At 39.6% G+C, this 23,625-nt stretch overlaps 1 protein-coding gene across 5 annotated transcripts; it reads right to left on the bottom strand.

The window, feature by feature from the left end:
- Window positions 1–1,233: 1,233 nt before the first annotated feature.
- On the bottom strand, window positions 1,234–21,966 carry ampd2b (adenosine monophosphate deaminase 2b). 5 transcript variants are annotated; one of them, XM_054745849.2, is made up of 20 exons: window positions 13,229–13,367; window positions 12,982–13,113; window positions 12,723–12,903; window positions 10,605–10,729; window positions 9,314–9,444; window positions 9,166–9,234; window positions 8,994–9,096; window positions 8,691–8,880; window positions 7,898–8,039; window positions 7,728–7,817; window positions 7,505–7,634; window positions 7,218–7,412; window positions 7,013–7,144; window positions 6,750–6,913; window positions 6,216–6,342; window positions 5,977–6,140; window positions 5,300–5,420; window positions 4,993–5,166; window positions 4,048–4,158; window positions 1,234–3,973 (listed from the first exon to the last, which is right to left on the bottom strand). In XM_054745849.2, exons 3-20 carry the CDS (start codon window positions 12,760–12,762, stop codon window positions 3,758–3,760), a joined length of 2,424 nt encoding a protein of 807 aa, XP_054601824.2. In that variant the 5' UTR covers window positions 12,763–12,903; window positions 12,982–13,113; window positions 13,229–13,367; the 3' UTR covers window positions 1,234–3,757. The 5 variants fall into 5 exon arrangements, with proteins under 5 accessions (XP_054601824.2, XP_054601825.2, XP_054601826.2 ...); XM_054745850.2 differs by having other exon boundaries at window positions 12,982–13,110; window positions 13,229–13,366; XM_054745851.2 differs by lacking the exon at window positions 12,723–12,903.
- Between the last annotated feature and the right edge of the window lie 1,659 nt (window positions 21,967–23,625).

Here is a 23,625-nt window from a genome sequence, read left to right as displayed (position 1 = left end):
TCAGTCTTTTGGTCTAGTGATTTCTGCAAATGATTGCTTTAATTGTATTTTTTGAGTGTTAAGATATCATGCTGACCTGAAATGACCCAAACTCCTGCAGCATCCATGTCAAGTTAACAATAGTTAAAATTTAAATTTTTACACACTGATTAAAATGGGATTTGTGTGTCTTAAAAGACCCATATTCCTCTCTGTGCTTCAATAGCTGCTGATACTCATACACACTATATGTGTGTGTGTGTGTGTGTGTGTGTTTATTTCAAGATCATCAAAATATCAAACCCTAGATACGAATTCAAAAATACTTGCTACAATTATTTACTTTTCAAATACAATGCCGACCTTTTACAAACTTATCAATAGTATGCGTCAAAAGCTATCAAATGCTATTATAACATCTGTTATCCCAATATCTATGCTTAAAACATTTTTCAGCCACACTGACTCTTTTCAAAAACAATTAATTAGTTAACACATAATTTAAATTTATTACTCATTTGTTGAAATCAAACAGATAATTTTACAATGATCTTTCAGTGCTTACAAAAAGGTGAACAAGGAAACTATGAAATCTATTTGCAGAAGTAGCTTTGCTAATGGATGGTTTTAGTGAAAGAGATCATAATAAAAAATGTGCCTTTTGAAAGAATTGGTACAAATGAGTACCTTTTACTACCAAGGAACATATTTGCACCTTTCAGACAACGAAAAAGGTACAGACATTTACCCAATATTATCCCATATCAGTCCTTACACTGAGTTAATGTCATTTTTGTCCTTTGAGGCACAACAATGTACCCTTTCCATACCCCTATTTTTGATGGTGTATCTGAGCATGTGACTCCTGTACAGTCTTACCTTTTCCACATTTTCTGAAGCTATGTTCACTACAATAATGTTCAAAAGTCTTGAGTCACTCCTCATTTACTTATACTTTTGTTGATCAGTTTTTCTTTTTGAATTTCTTTTATTAATAAATTTCTTTACATTTTTGTTGCTTCTTTCAATGTCTTGAATTTCGTGAACCATGGATTTAATATTGGACTCAATGGAGCTAAAATAACCCTGAACTATGCAGGAATCTGATGCTTCCAGAAGCTGGTGAGTGGGACAAATCTGTGCCTCATTCATCGCCGATCTGCTTGTAATCCAAAAAGTGCTGACTCATAAACTTGTTTTATTTATTTATTTTAGCTTATTAGCTCTTTGGATCAAAAAAATTGAAGGGCCATGGCAACATGAATAATGTTTATTCTTAACAGACACACGTGGCAATAAAGAATATTTTACAAACAGCTTGTTCATCAGTCAGAGAGCAATGTTCTTTAATATTCATTAAAAATAGTCCTACTAATGACGCCAGGAGTCACAGCAAAGACAAGAAGGTCCAAAGTTTTTTTTTTAGATCATTAAACCTTCAGTTCGTTAATACTTGTAAATTTAGGACAGTGTTTTTATTGTGCAAAGAGGAACAGCTCAAGAAGGACATCATGCACTATTTACCTTTGTTAAACACATTTTTGACAAATCTGTAAAGGACACACGGTGAAGAATCAACGTTCAAACCTTCAGTAGAAATAAAAATATCAACAAGTATAAGTATACGATACTACATATGTGTAGTATCGCTTCACACAAGAAGCAAATATTGACGAGTCCTCATGCAACCTCACTGAAGCACTGTAAAGCCTGCAAAGGCAGAATTATGTAACCAAAAAAGGGTTTTCTGATAGAAAAGCAACATGAGACACTTTAGAAGTCAGCTCACATGGATATGTGCTTCTAGTCTGATCCTTAATTATTTTCTCTTATCTGTTAAATTAGTTTTTTGTTAGAACAACACTGTAAAACAGGAAGGTTGGTGTTCTGACTCACATCTCCATCGAGTCCTTAAAGCCTATTTAATTTAATAAATGTGTAAATAGTCTCGTGGTTTAGACATGCCAATTTTAACGTTTGGTTAATTTTTGTTGCTATACAGCACAATTTAAATTAAATTAAATTAAATTAAATTAAATTAAATTAAATTTAATAAGTATTTATTATTGATGTGCTGTATCATCAACTAAAAGTTAGACATTGCTCTGTTGCACACATTCTTGCGGTATTATCTTCCCTAACATTGATGTCCTGCTTGACTCTGTGTTATCCCTAAAACATCTACTGACAAGATCCCCCAAATAACAAGAGAACCCCAGTGCCTTTAGCCCAGACTCAGACTGAAACAATAACTCTTCTTTCCACGAAAACATTCCAAATTGTCTCTTTCGTTAGTCGATGTTTGAACCAAGTGTAAAGTACCGTATTTTCCGCACCACAAGGCGCTATTAAAAACCTTTGATCGTCCCCTGAACCGGCAGTGCGCCTTTTATACATGTATTAAGGACGCAAGTGAAGCCAGCCACACCGGCGTCCGCAGGAAAACAAAGAGCCGACCTGTAGCACCGCCCACCCTCACCAAACAAAAGATGACGCTGAGAAGCTAGAGATGTTCCGCTCCTATTGCACTAAGAAGATGGCAGACAAAAACATCTGGCCCCAGCACATCACCAACATGGACAAGGTCCTGCTTACTTTCGACATCCCGGTGAACCGGACCGTGGAGAAAATGGGGACCAGCACGGTGTCTGTGTGGACGACCAGCCACGAGAAGTCCTGCTTCACCGTCGTGCTTGCCTGCCAGGCTGATGGCCAGAAGCTGCTGCCGATGGTCATCTTCAAGCGGAAAACTTTACCCAAAGAAAAGTTTCCCGCCGGCGTGATCATCAAGATGAACCCGAAAGGCTGGAGGGATGAGGACATGATGGCGGCGTGGCTGCGGGAGGTGTACACCAAAAGACGGGACGGCTTCTTCCACACTTCTCCAGCCATGCTGATCTGTGACTCCATGCGGGCCCATCTCACAGACGCAGTTAAAATCCAAGTGAAGAGGATGAACACGGAGCTCACCATCATACCGGGTGGATTAACCAAAGAACTCCAGCTGCTGGACATCGGGATGAACCGGTCCTTCAAAGCGAAAGTCTGAGCAGCATGGAAACGCTGGATGACTGATGGCGAACACATGTTCACCAAGACGGGCAGGCAGCGCCGATCGACTTATGCCACCATCTGTGAGTGGATCGCTGATGCCTGGGCCAACGTTTCTGTCCAGGCTTTTGTTTGAGCTTTCACCAAGGCCGGGATCACAACGGGAGAGCCGAGCAACGACAGTGACATTGACTCTGACGGCGATGAGCCGGGCGCGTCGGAGCCGAGCATGCTGGGTTCAGTGCTGGGTCAGTTCTTCATGTCAAACATGAAGGATGAGGATTTTGAGGGATTTATGGATGAGGAATGAAAAAAAAATGTGAGTGCTTTTTTTCAGTATTGCTGTTGAACAATTTTTATAGCTGCTATGGAACTTCATGTGCAGACTAAACCTTTAACTAGGACGCTGATTGGCTGTGCGCCCTATAATCAGGTGAGCCTTATGGTGCGGAAAATACAAAGAATATTGTCCAAGATTTGGTTTTAAGAAGTTGCTGACATCATTCAGAAATGCAGACAAAAACAGATTTCTTCAACAGTTTAAGAAATATTGTAAAATTAAAAACACAAATTAAATAAATAAAGGATAGAATTATCAGACATGCCTTCTCGGCAGCACCAGCTCCAATAAAACTCCCGCAAGGAAGTTTTTCTCCTCTCCAAGGTGTGATGTGTTCACGAGCAAAGACAGTGGGGACTATGGTGATCTTGGTGTTGTGCTGCTGCTTCACTTCTCTGCATGCACTGCTCCCATGCACAGAGCCCCTTCCTCCTCGATGGTCTCTAGCTCATCTGTGCGAATGGCCTGTGTGATTAGGTTTAACTCCTCACACATGGTCTCGTAGCGGTAGGCCACACGGATGTCGGGCACGTTGGAGCGCCTGATGTCGTTGCTCTCCTGTCCTTCTTTAATGTAGTTTGGTCCGAGCCAGTAGCTCTTCATCTGGTCCAAGAGAAGTGTCAGGCATTATTAAAACGCAGGGTTAGCCAGTGATGAGCTACAGAGATAATTCATACCTCATGAGAGAATCCGCTCATTAACACGCTGTTTCTGGCTAGTTCACACATGTCACAGGAGCTCAGTTTCCACACCTGAGCAGCAATGCTGTACTCCTCCATCAGTGGCTCCTGCACGTTTTAAACACATGCAGTAAAGAAAATCTTAACACAATAAGTCAAATCACAAATCACTGAGAATTTTATAACACTTGCACAGAATCTAAGACTTAAGAAAATTAAGAGCAATTGGTCAGTTACGTGTGTCTGTGTGTGTGTGTGTGTGTGTGTGTGTGTGTGTGTGTGTGTGTGTGTGTGTGTGTGTGTAACTAAAGATCTCTGGTTGTGTATTTAATGATTTGTATGTAGTTACACACAAAAATGTAAACACAAGTTACAAATCAATAGTTACACACAGAGATCTAGTTACATATTCACACAGATTTAGTTACACACTCATGCACACGCAACACACACACACACACACACACACACACACACACACACACACACACACACACACACACACACACACACACACACACACACACACACACACACACACACACACAGATCTTTTGAGGCTTTTTTCTCCCCATACATAGGCGTCTTTCAAAAAACATTAAATGTAAAATTAAAATATATGACATAAAGAGGAAGTCTAGTTTTGAAGATTAAACAGAATCTTGCGGTATAAATATCATAAGGTCAGACTATACGATCATAGGGGATATTATAGGAATTTAAACCTAAAAATTCAATGTTTAATGTGCAACACATTTTGGCTCATCACCTTTGTCTTTTGAATTATACAAAAATAAATAACTTGAGAAGTTTACTGACTCTAGTTAAGATTGTATTTTGTTTCATTCAGATCCTAAAAAATAAAACACCTCTTATTTTTGTTCTTTGTCAGAGAAGAAAAACTCTCAGATGAAAACTGTGCTTCAGTAACTTTAGCCTGACCTTTGTGAAGTGAAACTGCAGAGGGTCGTCTGTAGACAGGGAGACCATGAGCCCTCTGGACAGATACTCTGGCAGCGGGTTACGATGGTAGCTGAGGAACAGGCTGTTGTTGCTGAGAGGAGACATGGCGATGCCTATCTGAGCCAAATAGTACAGATACTGCAGCACAGGAGCCTGGAGGAGAATAAAACACGTTCACATATTTCACAAGAGCACCAAAAAAGACCTAATTGGTTTTTTTTCTCTTCTCATTTATATTTTTTAAATCTAACATTTAAGATCTCCTGCATGAGAACGTGCATCAGACCTTCCTGAGCAGCAGCCCGTGGGAGATGCTCTCTGACAACATAAAACCAGACACCAGGTGATGGATCGGCCCTGCCTCCCCACAGTGTGGACGCAGAACAAGTGTGTGAAACCCACGCTGCCTGAAACACACACACACACACACACACACACACACACACACACACACACACACACACACACACACACACACACACACACACACACACACACACACACACACACACACACACACACACACACACACACACACACACACACACACACACACACAGATAGTAGTAGGAGGACTTCAGCATTTCATTTTGTAGGTATAACCTGAATAAACCAGCACCTACTGCATGACTCACTGTCAAACAGATGAAAGCAAAGGAGGGTTAATTTTCTGGGTTGAAACCTTCAGTAATTACGTATTTCTTTTTGTTTTTATTTCATTTCAAAGGGTAAGAGCTGGGAGAAAATAACAGTGGGGGGACACTGGAAACAGAAACACTACTACTTTGATATTAAACAATAAAAACACAAATGCTGTGGTATTTCAGGTCAGCAAACCTCTTAACGGAAGTTCAAAACACCAGATAAGTACATATGTATTACATATTAAGATGAAAGCACCGCATGGACAAAATGATAAAGCAGACCATGACAGCCATTTAAATGAAGGTGTGATTAACATACCTGCGCAGGTGATTCAGCACAGTCATGTTTGCATACATATAGTAGAGGTAGTAGGAATAGGGCGGGTTGTCCTCCTCTGTCCATTTGGCTGGCAGAGGACTGTCCATGTTGAAGATGTGCAGCTCTGGTTTGGACTCATCATCCACGCTGTCAAAACCAACTACCTGCATGAAGAAGAGAGAAGATAAGTCCAAGTGTCTCAGGGTAGCGCTAACAGATTCTTCGTTCAGGTGTCGTACATGTTGAAGGAAGAGGTGCAGCTCTGGGTGGCTGCTGGGGCTGATGGTGACCTCAAACAGAGGCATGAAGATGTTCTCCAACAACTTCTGGAAGGTGGACAGTTGTCTCTTTGTGTGGTAGACATCACTTTGAGGAGGGAGCGAAAAGGAGTCAGGAGTCATTTCTAAAATGTTGTGTAAATGAAGGTCACTGTCAAAATGTTGGGAACTGAAGATGAGGAAGATGCTTTATAGTCAAGCCAGACAAGATATTTATAGCATAAAATCAATATATATAAATGTAACAACAACATGCAAACCTACAAAGGAGTTTTCAGTAACAAATGTGCCCTGATGTCATTTATAATTGTCAGAAAATAGTCGGAAAGATCAGTTTATCCTTTAGATTTTATTTTAGCAAAGTGAAATTAAAGAGTGAATAACATTTTCTTATATTCTTTTTATAGAGAAGAGTATAATTATGTAAACTACAGGATCCTTACGGCTGTAGGTGAGAAAATACACGTATTTGTTTCCAACAATGGTGAAACTCACAAGAGTCGGGGAATTTGTACAAGCCAGCGCACGTTGTTGGAGAAGACCTGATATTTGACGGCCCACTTGGCTAGCTTGTCCCATTCGTCTCTGGAACGTCCGTAGATGGACAACCTGAGCTCCACGTTCTGGTACTTACTCTCCTCCAGGTCAGCCATCACTTCCTGAGATGCAGAGATGCAGTTGAGTCACCAGAGAGCGCCACTGAGTCATAAAATCAGTTAAAAACTGTGTGAAGTGTAAACTTTGCATTCAGTGAGCACCTTTATTATGTGACCAAAGTACTTCCCCTTGATGTAGTTGTCAGTTTTAATGAAGATCTCTCTCAGGATGGATTCACCAATAGGGTTGTACTTGGCGTTGAATTTGTCAAACCTATGGAATGTGTTACGGTCCTGAAGAAAAAAATTAAAACCCTAATTTTTCTATTTTCATGTAAAAACACATTTTAGAAGAGGTGTTACTCACAGCATGCATGTCCAGAGTGTCAACACTGAGGTCGAAGGCCGTCAGATTCATGCTCTCAAACACCTCCATGAGCGTCTGACCCTTTCCCCTCTCTACGTGCACAATCTCTTTAGGGTACTTCTTCATGGCCCTTTTGATAAAACGTAGAAGGTGCTTCTGGTTCATGCAAGATGAAGCATGAATGTGAGTGTCCACCTACCAAAATAAAACAAATGGGAGAAAAATGACCATGAATTAGGGGCTAGTTCTGGATAGGGTCAGGCGTGAAGCGATTTTTCCAAGTTCACCTTTCGAATATTGTAGAAATCTCGGTGGGGGACTTTCTTCTGTGCTGCCAGCTCCTTCATCTCATTCAGCAAAATGTGCATCTGAAATTTGGAGCTGAGGTACTGTAGCCGACGATAGCAGAAGGACTTTCTATAGAAAAGGAAGACAAACCACTGATTTCTGGTCTGTTTTCTAATGCAAATAACACAAAAATAATGCAAGAGTAGAAGTAATCAAGCTTACACTGGTCCATTAATAATGAGGGCCATCATGATGTTCATATCGGCGATGTACTCCTGCAGGTCTGGATATGGCAGGTCCAGCTCTGTGTTCCTGTTACCATTAAAGGAGTCTCATTTAAATACGTGAAATGGAGCTAAGACTGACTGTTCTCACACACACAGATGTCTTACTTTTCCATAACGTCCCTCGTTGTATAGACGTGCATGACGCCATTCACCATCTTACAGCCGTAGCCCATGTCAGAGGGCATGCTGGTAGGGTCCTGGTTCTCATACGGGTGCTTGTCAGAAGCAGGTGGGTGCACGGTGGCATCTGTAAGGAGGCAGAAAATCAAGCTCACGTTGCTAACGTCTGACTTCAACAGCCCACACGTTATGGCAGCATGTTCAGGGGTGTGTAGCAGATTGTGGATTTATAAAAACTGAACGTGTTTCAGGGTGTGAGGGAACTGCACAAAACACTAGATGTTAGCTCACTTATGTTTACATCTAATGTTCTTTTATTAGCTCTAGCTTTGTTTGAAAGTCTGTTATAGCCATTTTAAGTATGTGTCTCTTGGCGTGGTTTACCATGATCAGTTAAAAATGGACACAGCAGCTCAAATGTCATTTATGCAAACGTCTTTAATGATGTTAACAAAGAGAATAAAATGACAAAAAGAGATTATCTGTTGAAACAACTCCCTTCTTCGGATTTTGCAGGTTTTATATGTGCATGTAGATTCAATGAGCAACAGGAAATCAACAAAAAAGTATCAGGAGTGTATTTTTACCAGGTCAAAGTTAAAATACTTCTGTTTCATTTGTGTTGGTTTAAAGGAAACGATCCTGAAACACGAGTTTTGCTGTATTAAACCAACTTAATCAAGTCCGATGAACTTGAAGGGGATGTCATAAAGCTGTCAAGTATTTGTGTGGTGTGTTTTGCCAAAGTGAAACCCAAATAATGCTTGAAGCTATCAACCTGCATTGGTTGAGGTCTCTGGGATCTCCTCCTCGTAGATGTCGAGGTCCAGAGGTCTTTCGCTCAGCTCCTGCAGGTAGCGAGTGGTGGTTCTGCAGAAGCTCTGCAGCGACAGACTCATGTACTTCTGCCTGATGAACAGAGCCTTCACCACACATTTGGCAGCATCCAACAGATCTGTGAACGGGACCTGGATGGAACAAAGGAGCAAATATGCAATCTTATACATTCACCAGATAAGAGATGCTACTTGAAAAGTGAGAAGCTACACAAAACATCTACTTTTTGATCTCTCTGACTAACCCCGCATTTTTCCTCTCCAGAAATAGTGACTCTTTGGTATTCTCTCTCAGTAACCGGCTCTCTCTCCTGCTGGTCTGAAGCCTCGCTCTGCTCCTTCATGAATCTAACAATAGATCAATAAACACATTAGAGATTACTGCATTAATATTCACAATCGGATCATCAGACTCACTCGAGATCCGTGGCACTATCAGTCTTCATGAAGTCCTGCTTTGCTCGGAGGAGGATGTCTGGTTCAAACCTGTGAAAAGAGGAAGATTTTGATTTTAATCACAATCATCTTCTTCAATGCATCAACCTCCTTCCTTTCAATCGCTTACTTGACATCTTGGCTAATTTGCCGCTCAAGGCGATGGCGCTTCTCCTCCAGCTGTTCAATGGGGCTGTCCTCAGGAAACTCATACGGAGCGCTTCGCATCTCGCTTTCTGCCAGGCTGCGGGAGAAAAGCTCCTTCACACAAACACAAGTTAGTTTAAATAAAAACAAATGTTCATGTTAACGTTTAAAAAACTATTTAGTTACTTTAAGCAAGAGCTGCACTTAACAGTTGTGTAGATGGGGTAGATCATGTTCTAGGGGGTGCTCTTATTCGTGCATTACGGCTGTTAGTTATATTATGAGCAGTTAGCTTTATCAGTTTGCTGATTGTAGATAAAAAGTAGAAGAAGAAAAAGAAGAAGTTTGCTTTTCTGTTGGCATCTTTGCAGAGCCTGGAATTAAAAGTAAGAGAGAAACACCCACTAGAACACCTACCCTCTCCACAAAACTGTTAAGTGCAGTATCTGGCCAGTAGAGGGCTGCAGAGTGGTGTCAAATATGAAAATGGTCAAGCTTCTAACCCAACAATCACTGAGATCAATGTTACCGCTATGTGGAAGAAATACACTCACCACTTGTTTAGACAGACTTTTTGACATAACTCATTTTCACTTAAAATACATCAGCAAATTTTTCTTCTGTAAAAATCCAAATGCAGAATTTTAAAGTTAAATCTTACGAGCAAACATTCAGCTGCAGAATTTCAAAGTAAAATCTCACAAGCAAACATTCAGCTGCAGAATTTCAAAGTAAAATCTCACGAGCAAACATTCAGCTGCAGAATTTCAGCTGGAAATATTCAACATCAGAAATTCAACAACACAAACAACTGAGGAGATTTCCTGGGGATCCAAGCCAAAGGGGCCATCACTCGATTGAGTTGAGTGACTTTTAGCCAATGAAAATATGCTTCTCTGATCACGTGACACTAGTGAAGCATTACCTCTATTGAGTGAGATTACTTTGGCCTGGGTCACCAGGAGGTCACCTCACTTGATAAATTTTTGCCATACAATCTTTAATGTAAAATGTATGCTGATGTATTTATGCTAATGAATTTAGGCCAAAGAAATGTTTACATTGAAATTCTGCAGTTGAATTTTTACCGATTAAATTTTTGCTGGTTTGTTTTAAGTAGAAAAAAAACTAAAATATATAATTTCACGGAATAAAAAATAATTGTCTAAAATTCTGTCTTTAAAAAAATCATATTGTGGTGAGATTATATTTCTTCCATAAAGCTCTAGCTTAAAGTTTAAAAAACTATTTCGTGGCTGTGACCGAGGTCCTACCTCAGCTATCTCCTTGTATTTCCCGTCCATGGAGGTGCGCAGGTCAATGGATTGTTTCAAGGCCACTGGGATCCCAGGTAAAGAATGCTGGGAAGTGAGAAGGCGGCGAGGACCACGAGCATCAACTGTAAAAAAGTAAGAACAACGAGTGACATTTTAGCTCAAATGTTTCCTGATTGTCATTTTAGATTAAACTCAAGTTTTAGACACAAAAGCATTTCTGTAATGTTGGTTTTTCTACTACTGTGATCAACGCTGCTTTTTCAGCTGTGGAATGGTTTCATCAAAAAGTCTACAGAAGCTTGTTGTTGCTCTTCAGTGGGTTCTCACGGTGCCACCTAGCTCTGAGCTTGAGCTGTTCACAATAGACCAGCTAATGCGGACATACCAGGAGGGAAAACTAAGGGGTCCGCCAGAAAACCAAACACTTCAGACAAAGATGGACGTGAGTGGATTCATTTAATGAAGTTTGGGGAAAGCCTCAAGGAAAATAAGTTGGTTTAAGCTAGAAGCTTCATCCCTGTGCTGCATCAGTGCTGTTTTCTTTGCTCCTATTGGGACATTTTAGGTTGATATCAAACTTAACTTTGAAACTATGCACCTGTTCCTGAAATATTCATCATCATGTTGAATATTTCATTGTGTCGGTGGCAGCGTATCAGGGGGGCTCGGTATATCTGAAGTGCACCTGAAGGAAGGTCAGTGAGCGCACACATCATGATACCTGGAGTTATCTTGAGCAGCCTCCCTGAGGCTTCAGAAACGTCTCCGTTAAAAACCACTGATGATGTTAGTAAAGGGCTGGTTAAGACGAGAAATGACCATTGTAAAGTAATTGGCCAGTCCACAACCCACCACACATTTTTCACACCCTCCAATCAACACCTCCCACTCAACACACACCAAGTTAGTCTGTACGGAAAGCCAAAACCAGACTAAATCTACTGAGGGAAAAAACCATCTGCACATAAAGGCTCAACTTTGATGACAGTGGAATATGATCAGACCCCAGAAGGGTAAAAAAAATGGTGCTCATCTGTGGAGTGTAACAGCAAGCTGAGATATTATCTCTACTGTCAGTTTGGCTCATATTAAGCTGTCTTGATGATGCCGGACTCTGGTGTGAAGGGCAGAATACGACCGGAGGGGAAAGACAACGGGCCGAGCACAGCCAAGGTTTAGAGACCCGGAGCTAAGCCCCTAATGGCTGCTATATTTGGATCAGTAGTATCCACGGTTATATAACAACTCATCCCCTCACTGTTGGAGAGCAAACCACTCAGAAAAAACCCATCAGTGTTTCGCTGATGCATAATCTGGTCGGATGAAGGCTTTATTGTTCTAAGGGAGCAGCAGAACGAGGATCTTATTTTAAATGATTCTAAACTGTCTCCAGGCTCAGCAGGTTCAGTGAAAGACAGTCTTTCTAAGCTCACTGCTCCACGTTCACTCTGAGCAGCAAAATAAGGTTAGACAGGATCAAAATGCACAATAAAGGACACACAAGAAAGACATCTTCTGAGGCCATATAACAAATTAGAGCTAGAGGACAAGGGTCAGTATATGGAAGTTCTCCCACAGATCATCTTCATTTTTAACCTTCATCAGGTAAAAGGGGACCGAACAGGTCAAAGGTTAAACAGTGCTTTCCCTCATTATGTTCTCATCATCCAATGGGCTGCACAGCAGCAGCTCCTGCCTTCCTGCTTTCACTGATTCTGCAGATTTCCACTCTGTGACTCATCAATGTCTCATATCCGTATGTTCAGCAGCTGCTGAGAAGGCAGGATCACCGAAGGACAACTTTTACAAACCGCACAACATCGGAGCTCCATCTGAAGAGATTAGAATTTTTTTGTTTTTTTCTTCTTCTCGATGCTGAGTCTAAAGGTAGTGCAGCAAATGTGAAACTGTCAAATAGGATGCAAGAAGCAAACGTTTTCTACAAAGATGAAGTAAGGTTCTCTAAGGACTCCCATCATTTACCTAATTAAATAGGTGTTATGCATCTCTGTAGCTGCAACAACAAAGGCTGCAGTAATGCAGACACCAGCATTGTTGCTCTTTTAAATAAATGAAAGCAGGGTTCTCTCTTGCCTTAAAAGCCATTGAACAAACCTGTAGCTGCAGGTGTGCTGTTTGTGCACAGTTGCACCATTTAACAGTCCTCCAAATGCACGAGGAAGCAAGTTTGCAGTGCAATCAATGGGGACACTGTCTCCTCAGCAACCCAAAGACAACCCTACTTGGGGTTGTTAGACAAAGCCGTGAAGGGACAGGGAGAGGAGAGTGGCAGTGACTGAGAAAGAGGAAGAGAATAAAAGGATGAAGGGATATATCTGCATTTTTTATAAGGGATGAGGGTAGTGCAGCATACCTGTCTCCTCATAGAGCAGCAGCTAGCAGGGCCAAAGGGGAACAGACAGACAGGGAGAGGGAGGGAGGGAAAGAGACGCTGTCCTGGCAGAGAGAAGCATGCCTAACAGCAAATGGCCCGGGATGACGACTGCTGAGTGAAGCATGGAAGGCAGGAGGGATCGAGAGAAACAAGAAGAAAGCCCTTCAAACATTAAAATCTAAACACACTGATACAAACACGTAAGCCTGCACATCAGTACACTCACAGAGTCAGTCAGTCATCTCTTCTGTCATCCTTTATCTGCCCCTGTCACTCGTACAGAGACAGCAGGTTCAGAAGGTTCACCCCCCCACCTCTGCCTCCTGGTTCAAGCCAGCTGTCTGCACTGGCTGCTTCTGGTTGAGCATCCACATTTAAACGCCTCTGACATCCATCTGGACCGTACCACAGAGGGGTGAGGTGGCGGGGGGTGTAACAACGTGCATCAGCAGAAAATATAGATTCTCCCTCACTGAGTCCGATCAACAGCACCCCTCTGCTTGTCACTCCATCGTCCAGGCTGTGTTTTGTTGAGCGGACCATGTGTTTGAGATGTTTTTGTTAGCCATGAGTGTGAGTAAAACAAAACCAGGCTGTCTCCGTTTGACATTTTGTTGACTTTTTGTTTTATTCTGGTGAATAGTGGAAGTCTGAGGAGAGAGAGTTCACCAGTTACTCGTTCCACAGGAATAAAATTAGAGGGCCGGCCTGCATGTTGCCCCCATTATGGCTGCTTTCTGGAGCAGCCTTCTGATGCTGTTAAAAACACACACACACACACACACACACACACACACACACACACACACACACACACACACACACACACACACACACACACACACACACACACACACACACACACACACACAGTCTTTCTATCAAAGTGACATTGACTTCCATTCATTTTTGTGGCTGTATTATGCCTAACCCATACCCTAATCCTAACCATGACCAATACTCAGCTATTCCTGTTCCTAACCTTAACTAACACATAATTCACACCAAACACAGTTGGAGTAAATCTTTAAATTTTTGTATTTTTGAATATATAAATAGCGGATTAGTGTGTTCTCTAAATCTAACATTGTGAACGACTCTCAGGGCTCTTTTCTGTATGATAGACAAGGGTACAATAGATGTTTTATAAGTGTTACCCCATACCTCTACACAGTAAATTAGATAGGGATAAATCAATGAATAATAAAGGACATGGAGTGATTTATAATCCAAGTACTGTCAAGCTTTATTCATTATGTAGATGCTTCTCACAACCTTGTTATACACATGTTTAATTTGTGGTTTCCAACTTAATTTATTATCAATTATTATTCCAAGGAACTTATGTTCTGTTACTTGCTCAATTTCACATCCATATATTTGCAGCTTAACTTCAGTTTTATTAGCCATACCAAACAGCATACATTTTGTTTTTGCTATATTTAATGTAAGCTTATTTTCAATAAACCACTCTTCAATGACGCACATTTCAATTCGGACCATCCTTTCTAAGTCGCTAATATTATCTCCTGCACAGAAAATAGTGGTATCATTGGCAAACAAAACAAATGTCAGTGTATTTGTTACATTACTCAAATCAATAATATATAATAAAAATAATTTTGGACCCAACACAGACCCCTGTGGTACTCCACAAACAATGTCCAACCATGAAGATGAACATTCTCCAAACTTCACAAACTGTCTCCTCTGTTGTAGATAGCTTGTTAACCAGCTCAACACTACACCCCTAATCCCATACCTCTCTACCTTTTCAAGTAACATTTAATGATTAACCCAAAAGCCTTTTTTAAATCAATAAATATCCCTAGAACATGTGTCTTCTGATCAATTGACGTTGTAATTTCTTCCGCAGAATGCACCAGAGCTAGTGATGTTGAACTACTTGATCTAAATCCATACTGACAGTCTGATATTATCTTGTATTTATTCAAAAATATTCGAGTCGGTTATTAAACAATTTTTCAAGAATCTTGGAAAATTGTGGAAGCAAGGAAATTGGCCTATAGTTCGTAAATTGATGCTTATTCCCAGTTTTATTTATTGGTATAACTTTTGCAACTTTCATTAATTTTGGGAATACACCTGATTGAACAGACAAATTGCAAATATATGCAAGTGGTTTTGAAATTCCTTCTATCACCTTTTTTACCGTCATCATGCCAATGCCATGATTGTCAGTTGATGTTTTACCTTTACATGTTTTTACAATTTGTATTATTTCGTGTTCCTCTACAGCTGAAAGAAACATGGAATGAGGATTAGGTTTGATTTTTTTTTTTTAAATGGTGAATGCAATGTTGAAGAGCTAGATATGTTTTCTGCCAATGACGGCCCTATATTTACAAAGAATTTATTAAAGCTATCAGCCACATCACCATAATCATGTTTTACAACACTGTTTTCAACTAAATATTTCGGAAATTTATCATTACCTAAATTTGGTCGAACTACATTATTTAATATTTTCCACACTTCTCTAATATCATGTTTAGCATTATTCAAACTTTTATAATAATACTCCTTTTTACATATTCTTATTTTATTGGTAAGCTTATTCTTATATATTTTATATTTATGTTCAGCTTCTGGATTTTTTTTATTTATAAACAACCTGTACAAATTATTTTTCTTTTTGCAGGCACACTTTATCCCCTTAGTCATCCATGGTTGATTATCCCTTTTTTTGAGCTACTAAATTTTGTTGAGGGACAATTCTTATCATACAATGAAATAAATATTCTGACAAAGGTCTCATAAGCCTTGTCAACATCAGTCTGCTGGTACACTTCCTCCCATGTCTGTCTCATCAATTCATTCTTCAAGGCATTAGTTGTATTAACTGTTCGTATACGTCTGTACCTTATGCTATTATCTGGATTATTATTCCTATAATTATCATCATAAATTATAAAAATTGGTAAGTGGTCAGTAATATCATTAACTAAGAGACCATTAATTATATTATTCTCTATGTTGTTTGTTAGTCTATTATCAATTGATGTTACACAGTGTGAAGTTACTCTAGTTGATTTAGTAATTGTCGGGTAAAGGCTTAAACTATATGCTGTATTAATAAATTAATCTATTTGCTTCAATTTGTTAGGATTTAGGAGATCAATGTTAAAGTCACCACAAATGAAGATTGTCTTCTGAAGTGTTGAATAGACTTATGACCTTCAACAAAAATACAAACACCACAGTGCTCAGAGCACCTGACCTGTCTTTACTCGTATCAACTCCATGCTCTCTCTAGTGGGAAGCCACAGCATCACACCCAATCTTTTAATATTCCCAAAATAAAACACTCATGCATATACAATAATTCAGGAGTTGCTTTTTTGGACTGTTACTGCATCATTGTGATTAATGAGCACGTGTAAAATAGAATCTAGAGCTAGCTGGATCTAATAAAATGAAAGTTATATATATATATATATATATATATATATATATATATATATATATATATATATATATATATATATATATACAACAACAAAAAACAGATAAGCAAATAAATTATCAGACAATAATTTATCAACAGGCATTAGAAAAATTTGAAGCTGGGTCTGAAAATTAAAAGAACATATACACATGCATACAGGAGAATCATTACATAATACAGGGAACTGAATGTGTGTGTGAATGTATGTAAATAAGTGTGATCTGGGTGATCAACAAGAGCAGAAGTCAGTTATTATCTGGAAAAGTTTAGATCTAAAGGCTGTAATAGGTATCAAAGTTGCACGTTTAAGGGTGTTTGTAAATTGTTCCAGTCATATGCTGCTGCAATGTGGAAGGATTTGCGGCCAAAGACTGTAGTGATGCTGGGGCTGATGAGCTGAATAGATTTACAAGACCAAGAGTGATGTTTATTATGGGTGAGGTGAAGAAGCTAGGACAGATAGAGAGGTGTCTTGCCCTAACATTAATATCATTGTTTGATCATTGAAGTCTTATTAATATTATGATATTCTAAAAGGGGTGGATTGTCAAATCAAATATCAACCTTTTTTGGAGTATTTGGATATGTAATAGCATTTAAAATAAAACTTGTATGTGTCATTTGGAATTTATTTTAAAATAAGTGCAGCTTATAAGAAAATGATCACTATTTTGCTATTTATAAAAGGAAATTATAAGGAAAGATGATAGAGGATATTGCTTTCTGTGGCTGAAAATGTCACAAAGTGTGGAGATAATCTTAAAATAAACTTTAAACCTAAAGTTTTTTCTGAACAGTGATTTGATTAAATAACAGTTAATTTAATATTTAAAAAAATTTGAAATATTCTGAGCAGTTTATTCCATAAGAGATTAAAAAGGAATAAATTAGGTTCAAAAAGAACATTTTGCAAATAACAAGAATTAAAACACAAATTGTTTTATATGTTCACTTAAAAAAGAGAACTCCACAGAACACAAACAATTTCTATGAAGTAATGTTTAAAGCAACATGCATTCATTAATTTTACCTTCTGAACAAGACTGCTTCTCTGGTTTGAGCTGCTGAAATCTGCTATTTATATCCTGCATCCGCATTTTATTAAATATGACCAGCACTACAACAAAGAGACCATGCCAAACCTGCACGAGACCCTTATCCTGCAAGTTGTTGCTTCATAAGAGCAGGAGAGACGTAGGATTCAGGTGTGCAGGGTGTCAGCTGAAGTGTCAGAATGGGCCTCCAACTGTTCTAGTCAATAATTAAGAGGTTTACTGATCAGCCTCCTGTTGTTACAGTAATGGCCTATGACACACACACACACACACACACACACACACACACACACACACACACACACACACACACACACACACACACACACACACACACACACACACACACAGCGTGAGTGTGTGTGTGTGTGTGCACGCGCACATTTGTGTGACATGTGTGAGCATGTAGTGATGACATTTAACACAACTAAAATTGGCTTGGCGGATGAGGTACGATGTGTTGATCAGCTAATGATGTCGATTGATTAAAGCAGAGAGAAAAATACTCTTAGAGAGATTTGCTCTGTTACCAACTCTAAGTGCAAAAGTGTTTTACAGTAATTTGAAATAATTTAGAGAACGTGTTTCTACCAAACTGTTTTTACTTACTACTCCAGAAACTTCATAAACCTTGTTCCTTCTTCTTCCACTCCTCCTCTTTCTCCTCCTTAATTTTACTATTTCCACGAGGACAAAAAGAAAAAATATGAATTTTTAAAGCTTTATTGAGAGAAGGAGCCTTAAATAGTCTCTTCTCTAAATTGTTAAAAATGACCAAAGTGTAGTATCAGCGTTCAGACACTGGAGGGCAGCAACTCCCCATCATCCAGCAGATGGTTGGATTTTCCCCAAACTTTTAGGGCAACAAAGCAGTGTGGATTGCTTGACTTAGCATTTCACACAACCAGTGTGTTTATCACAAGTACAGAAATACAAATGTCATTTTTTAGCTAAATATTTAGAAAAAAGCTTGCCCTGTTGCTAACACCAAAATGTCATAATGCTTTAGTTTACATGCATTTATAAAATGTGTTTCTACTATGTAATTCTTTTAACTTTATAAATTCAGTTCCCACTTCTCCTCCTCTTTCTGCTCCTTAATATTATAATTCCCAAAATGAAAAAAAAAAACCTCAGCTATTAAGACTTTTTTAAAGCTTCATGAAGATAAGGAGGCCAACACATCGCTTTTTTCCACTGGAGGGCATCCACTCTCTGTCTTCCCTTATTTTTTTCTATTTTTTTTAAGGAAACCAGACTGTTATTTAAGCTTTTGCCAGCAGAGTTCACAAATTCCACATTATTTCAAGGTAAAAACAGAAAGAAAGAATTCAGAGGAAGTTTTTCTGCCAAAAAAAAAAACCCGTATAACTTTATAAATAATATTCTGTCTCCTCCTTCTATCCCTCAGTTCCCTTCTTTTTTCATATGAAGTCAATGAAAAACAATAAGTCTGGGGATCGTGTACAGTAGAGTGATACAATTTGTAGCTGAAAGATAACCTTTCTGGCCATTACAGAAAATTAGATTATTTAAGACTTCCATGATACTTTATAACCTACTTATTGAGTTTTACCAATAAATGTTATAAAACCTGTAATATAGTTTTACATGAGTGCTGCTCAGATTAACTAACAGGATGATAACATTTGTGATTACTGCCATTTTTTTTAAGTTTGTGAACAAGTACAAGTAAGAAGTTTGTACATGCACAATGGATTTGCTCAACCCCTTCATCTCATGTTAACCACTACAGCCAAAGACCACAAGTTGTTGTCTATAAACTTTCACTACCATACAAACTTCTACGACATATTTTCCACATACATTTAGCACATTTGCCAATTTTTACAAGAGTTTTTTGTGTGTATTATAAATCATCAAGTCCTTGTTTGTAAAAGATTGGCGATAAATGTATCCGTTTTTTATGTTATCCCTCTAATTGCTACCATGTTCCATAAAGCTATCGACTCATAGAACAAGTCTGTGTTGCCTTGCTGCGCACATTTAAGGCAATTAGCATTGATTTAAAATGGTTCCAAAAGTCCTAGCAGCATGCAGCACAGAGTGGGCTAAGTAGTGAGTGGGTGTCTCTAATTTCAGAAATACCTATTTTCACACCCAGAGAAGTGATTCACCCGCTGCTGCTCTTTGCTGAGCTTCGCTCCACAAAAACTGCAGTAACATAAAGAATATAGACAAATTCACTCAAATAACTGCACTGATTTGACCTGATACACAGAAGCCAGTACACTATGCATGATCTCTGGAGATCTCCTTATTTTGGGCGGATCTGAAGCTGCTGCAGCTTTCCACATTTAGTCGCCTCTGCTACGCTAATTGCAAAGGTCCAATAGGCTTCTCATGGATGCAAGAGACAATTAAACAACCCTCATGCGGAGAAGCAGAAAGCACAAACTGTAATTTGTAATCGTATTATGAACAGCTGCAGCTGACAGCTCGTTGGAAGAGAGGATAATCATTTAAAAGGCTGAAATAATTCAAATCGTAATTTATCTGCAGCCCAATGTGGGTTTGTCTGTTTAACATGGTTTTGTGCAATCTGTCGTCAACTAGATCTTGCAAAAAAAAAAAATAAATAAATAATAAATAAATAAATAAATAAATACACAAAACAAAAAGATGAGTCACCTAAATGTCATCTTTGCTTACTCAGTTGGTTCCCTAGAAGCTTTAACATCATAGAGTCTGACTGTTGTCTTCATGTGTCTCTGCAGAGACGGGCTAAATTCAAACCCTGAAGGCTACAGAACTGAATCTATGTACAGTCGACTCTTTCTGTGAACCCCACCCCCCCAAAACATGAAAATCTATCCTTACTGTAACTTCATTCGAGCAATTATTTCTCCCTGCATGAGGGCAATCGTGTAATGGCCCTTTAATTTGTAAGCTGCATGTGTGGGTAATTGGTGAAAACGTTCTGATCTGAGAAGCTGGTAAATCACTCAGACTTCCTGCTGCAGCATTTGATGATGGAGATGAAGATTATTAGTTGATCAATTGCGTCATTGAAGAAATGCTACACCCCATTTCATCTGACTTTATGTGTCCAATAACCCAGTTTAAGTGTTGAAAACCTGACAAGATGTTAGGTTTAACCTGTTAACAGCAAACGTGTGATGCTTGATACGCCTATGTTGAAGTTTTAAGACCTCTGCCTCTTTAACAGCATCAGTACATTTTAAAAAGTTCTCCTGTTTTTGTCTTATACATATCTTCTGCTACTTAGTAGAATAAGTACTGCAGTAATCTGCCATTTACACACGCGCCACCCCTGTAGGACTTTCACCTCTCACACAGAAGAAGAGCTGCAGTAGGGTGGAATGTATTAGCATCTTTTGATTATAAAAGCTAGGCTGAAAAGTAAATGCTAAAAGAGGGAGGTGTTATCTTTAAAATTCCTCTCATCTGTGCTTTGGTGCATCAAACTGAATGAACAAGTTTTGCATTTCAGAGAAAGTGTAGCTGGACCAGGATGCGATGCCGGTTCTTTGTAGTATGGATGAAAGGCTGACCAACACGAGCATACATCAGAGAGGAGGCTAATCCTCTCATTCAGTGGAGGACAAAGTCCTGAGGTACCAACATACAGATTCTCTCTAAAGCATGTGCTGCCATCAGGATGAACAGAAATCAGCATCATCACATTCAAGCAACAAGTCCCTGCTCCCAAGAAGAGAAAACCTCATGGTTACTTGTGCAAAATGCTTTAAAATAATCAGAAACAACACGATATTCAAGTTCTGTGAATAATCATCCAGTTTATATAAAACCATGACAGCTGATGCCAAAATGAGCGTTCACCTGTGAGAACAAGTTATGCAACCACTGAACTGCTTCAGTCAGCTGCGATTCCTCGGACTGCAGATCATAGCTGAGAACAGCATCAACACAAGTTGTCTCATTGCTATTAATAAGCCAGAAAAGGGAAAATATAGATTAAAGAAAGCTGGTTAATCTGTATGAATCTGCAGAACTCTGTTTAAAAAATCTCCTATAAACTGCTGCAACTCTCTAATCAACAGGATGCATTTCACCAACTATTGCAAAAGGAAAAGTGATGCACATTTTCATTCTTTTATCTCTACGCTTTCTCTCATTCATCCTCTAAACTAATCTAATAATAAACATCTGATGCAGCTCATGTGAAACTCTTCACACCTTCTCCATCTGCAGAATTCCTGCGCTCACCTGTGCTGGTCGCATACTGCAGGCTGCCTCTCTTCTTGTAAGGGGAGAGAGGCTTGTTTGTGGTCCCGGAGGTCACGCTGGAAGACATGATCCCTGGTTGTGTCTTTCAGCTCAGCTCAGATGACAAGAAACAGAAGTGAGTGAGTCAGATCTGTGGAGGATGGAGCATTGGAGAGCTGAACGGAGACAGAGGAGAGGAGAGGAAGGAGCACAGCTAGAGGACGGACAGAGGAGAGAGAAAGATCCCCGAAGCTTGAAGGGAGTCTTACTGCAGTCAGCGTGAACGTGTGTGTGTACGTGTGTGTGTGTGTGTACGTGTGTGTGTGTGTGTGTATGCTACGTGCTGGAGAACAGGGATTTCCAGACTGGTTGGTCCAGCGTGAGCATCCCTCTGCAGAAAAACAGGCCCCGCCTCCTCTGAAAGAGCCGCAACACTGACGGGGGGGGGGTGGGGGGGTGGGGGGGGGGAGGGAAATGGGGCTCACCTTCCTCCCTCGGCCATGCGCAAAACCACACATTTACACACATTTACACAAACGCACGCACAGGGAATACAAAATACACCGTGACACACAGCTCCGCTGTTGCCATGACAACCACAAATCTCACATTCTTTTCCTCAAGTTTGTGATGAAATTAGAAAAATACTTTAATATTTGCTGAACATATTTTCCTTCCAGAATAAGGAAAACAATGCTGCATGTTTTTGCTAATTGCTAATGCTAAATGAGCATCATGTACATGCATCATTTCTCACTGTGAGTCCAAATATTTGTTCATTCTAGACCCCCGGCTGTAATGTTTTATCATCAGAGGAGGCGTAGTTACGTCCCTTCCTTAGAAATCTCCAAAAGACTGATGCCAACTTAGAGAGGATATCATATTCCTCCTCTTTAGTAGAATCTGTAACGGAGATTTGATCACAACTTCTGACATGGAAAGCTTTTAATGACCACGATTCCTCTTGACTCAGAGCAGCTTGTTGTTTTATTGAACAGCCTTCCTCTGTCATGTAGAAGCTTCTGGTTCAGGAGGCGGATGCACCAGTACACTGATTTGTTTTAATATAGACACATCGGAGGTTTTTCTAGTGTGAGCTGTTTAAGGTCAAAGGTCAGGCCTTATCCCTCACCTTTTTATGGTAGAGAGCAGATTTCATATTTCTTTGATAGTTTTCAACAAAAATCCAGTTTCTGAAGTAGCAAAGCAGCTCCAGAGCATTTCACCGTCACCATGTTTGACCTTTTGACGTCATGCTTTGTTTGGGAAATGATCTTTGAATCATTTAAATGCAACAACATAAAAGAAAAAACAAGAAATCTTTAAAGGTGTGGTTCACTTGTTTAATTTGCTCAGATGCGCTCGTTTCATGAACTAGCAGAATCCCACATCAGATGAGAGCCGAACACAGCAGAGTTCAACACATTCTCACACCCAAAATGTTGAAAAATGACCAAGCGTTTGTTTCCGACGCGTTTGGAATTCCGACGCGTCATGAACCGACGCGCTGTGCCAGCGCGCGGTAACAAGCACATTTCACCGAGAGTTACAGCAGTTTATCTCATCCCAACCACAACCCTGTTGCTCATTCAAAGCTTCCTGTTAACAGTGTTGGAGAGGGACGTTACAACTAGGAACAAAGTTTTGAATAGCAACAGGGTTAAGGTTAGGATAGAGTGAGGGTAAGGTTAAATAGCAAGAAGGTAAAGGTCAGAATTCTGTGAAAGTTCCGTGTTACCGCGGCGGATGGAAACCAACGCTCTCAGTCACCCAGCGTCATTTTTCGGGTGTGAGAACGTGTTTCAGAATTCAGAGTCTTTTCCTAATATTTGGACATCTCATCTCGGACTGGACAACAGCAATGCGACACCATCACTGACTCAGTTT

This window comes from Nothobranchius furzeri, chromosome 15 (assembly GCF_043380555.1).
Source record: "Nothobranchius furzeri strain GRZ-AD chromosome 15, NfurGRZ-RIMD1, whole genome shotgun sequence".
Lineage (NCBI taxonomy): Eukaryota > Metazoa > Chordata > Actinopteri > Cyprinodontiformes > Nothobranchiidae > Nothobranchius > Nothobranchius furzeri.
The sequence above is the reverse complement of the archived record's forward strand: the minus strand, read 5'-3'. Positions and strand labels throughout refer to the sequence as shown.

Bases quoted from the DNA above. Each gene is read 5' to 3' on its own strand.
- ampd2b (XM_054745848.2), bottom strand. From the start codon at position 21,826: ATGTCTTCCAGCGTGACCTCCGGGACCACAAACAAGCCTCTCTCCCCT. The intron at 7,635-7,727 runs GTAAGCTTGATT...CCTTTTCTATAG, and splicing joins CTCATTATTAATGGACCAGT to AAAGTCCTTCTGCTATCGTC. The intron at 5,167-5,299 runs GTCTGATGCACG...ATTCTCCTCCAG, and splicing joins ACGGGCTGCTGCTCAGGAAG to GCTCCTGTGCTGCAGTATCT.